Source organism: Scylla paramamosain, chromosome 31, assembly GCF_035594125.1.
Source record: "Scylla paramamosain isolate STU-SP2022 chromosome 31, ASM3559412v1, whole genome shotgun sequence".
Classification (NCBI taxonomy): Eukaryota; Metazoa; Arthropoda; class Malacostraca; order Decapoda; family Portunidae; genus Scylla; species Scylla paramamosain.
In genome coordinates this window covers 12,066,500-12,071,499 of record NC_087181.1, presented here as the reverse complement: position 1 = coordinate 12,071,499, position 5,000 = coordinate 12,066,500, and the positions used below count along the sequence as shown (strand labels likewise).

Below are 5,000 nucleotides of genomic sequence, written 5' to 3'. Positions count from 1 at the left end.
GGGAACTCTGACCAGGACATGCAGCAGCTCGATCTGAATGGGAAGGTGAGCTGAGGTGGTGTTTATGTAGTTAGGTATTGGGTTTGATTTGGATTAGTTAGGTTAGGTTAAGTTAAGCTAGGTGATGGGTTAGCTTAAGTAATAGATTGGGTTAGGTTAGGTTAGTTTAGTTAGGTGAGGTTAGGTTAGGTTAGGTTAAGATTGACAAAGGAGAAAATATAATGCCTGAAATACTTAATGCAGACAAAACGTTGAGAATATAACTTACTCATTTCTTATCGTGAAAACACCTTGATTTCACCTCCATAACGCCTCATTTATCTAATGGATCAGGGGAGGAAGATGAGTGAGAAATGAGACACGTTGAAGCGATGAGAGAGAGAGAGAGAGAGAGAGAGAGAGAGAGAGAGAGAGAGAGAGAGAGAGAGAGAGAGAGAGAGAGAGAGAGAGTGTGTGTGTGTGTGTGTGTGGCGAGATGCTTGGGTGGGCAGGTAAGGCAGTCACTTCCGATCACCTGTACACCTGACACTTCTTCCTCGATCACCTGTGTCTGGCTATTACCTGCGTGACTCGGCGGATTTCCTTACCTGGAGAGAGAGAGAGAGAGAGAGAGAGAGAGAGAGAGAGAGAGAGAGAGAGAGAGAGAGAGAGAGAGAGAGAGAGAGAGAGAGAGAGAGAGAGAGAGAGAGATATTTGGGTGTTTTCCTTCACACACACACACACACACACACACACACACACACACAAGGAAATTTTCTCATTTATTACCTTTCTTTAGTCAGTCTGCGCGTCTGTTTATTTGTGTATGTGTGTAATGATAATACTAAACCTTTCCCTGAGAAGCTTCGAATCACAACACGAAACTGGTTCACTTGGAGGCTTGAACTAACGAAACACTTGAGGTTTTTGAAATTTTTATTAGTTTTCCTTTGATCTTTTTTTTCGTATATGTTAAATAGAAAACGAAAATTGAAAGGTGTCATTGTAAAGAAATAAACAAAAGTTACCAAAATATTGAATAACGTAAAAGAACAGTGAAAAAAAATAGATAAATAGATAAGCAGAATAAAGCACAAGAGAGAGAGAGAGAGAGAGAGAGAGAGAGAGAGAGAGAGAGAGAGAGAGAGAGACTTCGTTACTCGTCAGCGTTTCTTCAGTTCCGAACCCTAAAGTGAATCGGCCTCATTTTGTGGTTCGAAGCAACACCAAACGAACACAGCTTTTGCCTCACCTGTGTGTACCCTTTTTTTTTTTCTTCTTTTTTTTTCCAGAGCGAGATCTTCCAGGAAAGCGAAAAGTAAAGTGAATTCTCTCTCTCTCTCTCTCTCTCTCTCTCTCTCTCTCTCTCTCTCTCTCTCTCTCTCTCTCTCTCTCTCTCTCTCTCTCTCTCTCTCTCTCTCTCTCTCTCTCTCTCTCTCTAAACTCAAAACAGAAATAATCTGGAATCGTCCTTGTTCTGAAGAATTTTTCCACCGTCACTGTGTGTGTGTGTGTGTGTGTGTGTGTGTGTGTGTGTGTGTGTGTGTGTGTGTGTGTGTGTTTTCCCGAAAAAAAAAATTAAATATTTTTTCCTTTTTTTCATGTTTGATTCGTTTTGTTTTTGCTCTTCTTTGATGTTCTTTCATTTAGGTTGAATCCTTCGAAAATCCAAACATAGATGAATAAGTAGAAGAATAAGATAGATTGATACATGGGGTAGTGAAACAAGTAGAAAACACTGCCAGATAGATAGATAGTTGGATAAAGTGAAGATATAAGCGAGTAGATAAATAAAGATAAATATATCGATCGACAGATAGATAATTATGTAGGTAGACGGTAGATACATTAATAAATGGAAAACACACACACACACACACACACACACACACACACACACACACACACACACACACACACACACACACACACACACACACACACACACACACACACACACACACACACAACTCCTAACCCTACACACAAACCCGACCTCTCAACACCCCCAACACACACACCTAACCCACACACACACACACACACACACACACACACACACACACACACACACACACACACACACACAACTCCTAACCCTACACACAAACCCGACCTCTCAACACCCCCAACACACACACCTAACCCACACACACACACACACACACACACACACACACACACACACACACACACACACACACACACACACACACACACACACACACACACACACACACACACACACACACACACACAACCTCCCAGATTTCCCCGTACACACACCGACCGTACTCCAGCCCCCCGACACACCCACCCAACCTCTCAACCCCCCCATAAATATAACCTCCAACACACACACACACACACACACGTAACCTCCCAAACACACCACACACATCCATCTAATCTCCCAAACTCCCCACACAAACACCACCTCGTCCCATCACCCCTCCACCAGCACTGCCCAGCCTCACCACCTGCATCTCCCCTCAGCACTACTGCGCCGCCAAGACTCTGTTCATCAGTGACTCCGACAAGAGGAAACACTTCATGCTGACGGTGAAAAAGTTCTGGGGCTCCGGTGCCGATATTGGGGTTTTCCACTCTCGACGCATCAAGGTTATTTCCAAGCCGTCCAAGAAGAAACAAAGCTTGAAGAACGCGGACTGTGAGTATTGTGTATCAGTTGATGTTTCCGTGTGTGTTTGTGTGTGTATGTGTGTGTGTGGGTGTGTGACTCTGTGTGTAATCTCTAACCTCTTGACTCAGTTCTCTCAAATGATTCGATAGCTATACCTTCAGTAAACGCCACTAAAAGATGTTTGGGATTTCAAGAACGTTTTCATGATTGCAGTGACATTAATGAGCTCTGTGTGTGTGTGTGTGTGTGTGTGTGTGTGTGTGTGTGTGTGTGTGTCAGGTAAGGTTGTGGTAATGGTAGGATAGGTTTAAGTATGTTTGGCTTGCTTTGTTTGTGTGTGTGTGTGTGTGTGTGTGTGTGTGTGTGTGTGTGTGTGTGTGTGTGTGTGTGTGTGTGTGTGTGTTTATCTAGGTTTGCCAGTGTGTGTGCGTGCGTGCGTGCGTGCGTCCGTGTGTGTGTGTGTGGGGGGGGGCGGTTGTCAGTGTGAGTACATGTATCAGGGAGTGTTAGCTTAGGTTAAGTTAGGTTCTCAATTGATTTGAATTGAATAGTGTTGAGTTAGGTAACTTTATTATAGTAGTACAAGTAAAGAGAGAGAGAGAGAGAGAGAGAGAGAGAGAGAGAGAGAGAGAGAGAGAGAGAGAGAGAGATTAAAAAGGAAAGTGTTTTAATGGATGAGGTGAAAACTAGAAATTAAATCAGATTGTGAAGAAGGAAAAGGAGGCGGAGGAGGAAGAAGATGAAGATGAAGATGAGGAGGAGGATGAAAGCAAATAAATGGAAGAGGAGGGAAGATTTAGAAACACTTCTCTACCACAATTCCTCCTCCTCCTCCTCCTCCTCCTCCTCCTCCTCCTCCACTTTCAGGGGGTGGGGGGAGGGCAAAGGTCGTCAGCTGAAGGAAGGAGGAGGGGGGAATGGAACGGAAACAAGCTAACTACTTCAACCTGCAGTGTGTGTGTGTGTGTGTGTGTGTGTGTGTGTGTGTGTGTGTGTGTTGTGAAATTCATGCTCAGATTTATCGTTGGAAAGTAAAGTATGTACCTCCTCCTCCTCCTCCTGTGATTACATTTCCTCTTCCTTTTTTTTTTTGTTTGTTTTGTTTTCTTTATTTACAGAACGTGTCCATTTTGTTTATATTCCTTTTTTTTCATCTTGTTTTCACTTTTCCTTCTTTTTATTTTTTGCTTCTGTTTGTCACTATTTTTATTATTTGTCCATTTTTCTCGACTCTCTCTCTCTCTCTCTCTCTCTCTCTCTCTCTCTCTCTCTCTCTCTCTCTCTCTCTCTCTCTCTCTCTCTCTCTCTCTCTCTCTCTCTCTCTCTCTCTCGTTTATCATCTGCTTTATATTCATTCATCTTACGTATATCACTTTTTCCATCCTCCTCCTCCTCCTCCTCCTCCTCCTCCTTCTCCTCCTCCTCCTCCTCCTCCTCCTCCTCCTCCTCCTCCTCCTCCTCTTTCTCCTCCTGCCACGCGTGTAGTCTTGCCACGCGTCTCCTTCCTCTCCTCCTCCTCCTCCTCCTCCTCCTCCTCCTCCTCCTCCAACTTACCCCTCCCCCAGTCACTTCCCTTAATTTTTTTCCCTTCGTCTCTTACATTTCTTACACACACACACACACACACACACACACACACACACACACACACACACACACACACACACACACACACACACACACACACACGAAGAGGAAATTGTATGTAAGATCGTCTCTTTCTCTCCCCCCTCAAAAAATACAGAAAAAAAAATAGGTTTTGTTTATTTCATATGTTAAATTGAACCATTTATCAGCACAGGGAAACAAAAAAGGAGGAAGAAAAGGTATTGTTAGGTACGGGTGAGGCAGACAGGTGTACGCGTCATTAAGGGAGGAGGAGGAGGAGGAGGAAGAGGAGGAGGAGGAGGAGGAGGAGGAGGAGGAGGAGGGTTGCCACTTCCTGTCTACCTCTTCACCTCCCCTTCCCCTTCCCCCTCCTCCTCCTCCTCCTCCTCCTCCTCCTCCTCCTCCTCCTCCTCCTCCTCCTCCTCCTCCTCCTCCTCCTTGCTGCCCCTGTGACGTGTTTTCTACCTCCTTACCTCTCTCTCTCTCTTCCTCTCTCTCCCTCTCTCCCTTACTGTTTCTTTCCTCCCTTCCTCCCTCTCTTCCTCCCCCTTCTCTCGTTGCGTAAACAAAAGAAAGACGCCCTGAATTTCACATGTTTAGTGCGTAAAATGGACTTTCTACCAAGGGAAAAAAGAGCGAAATGAGAGAGAGAGAGAGAGAGAGAGAGAGAGAGAGAGAGAGAGAGAGAGAGAGAGAGAGAGAGATTTCTATTGCGAATCTTTATAAATGAATCGTATAATATAATCGTTGAAAATTACCATATAAGAAG

At 44.4% G+C, this 5,000-nt stretch overlaps 1 protein-coding gene across 1 annotated transcript in view; it reads left to right on the top strand.

Annotated features, from left to right (window-relative positions):
- LOC135116522 (recombining binding protein suppressor of hairless-like) overlaps window positions 1-5,000 on the top strand; it is a 92,083-nt gene that overhangs the window by 73,440 nt on the left and 13,643 nt on the right. Inside the window, 2 exon segments of the mRNA XM_064034042.1 lie at window positions 1-45; window positions 2,476-2,650. The exon segment at window positions 1-45 is cut by the window's left edge and continues 241 nt beyond it. Of these exon segments, the coding sequence (XP_063890112.1) occupies window positions 1-45; window positions 2,476-2,650 (220 nt within the window).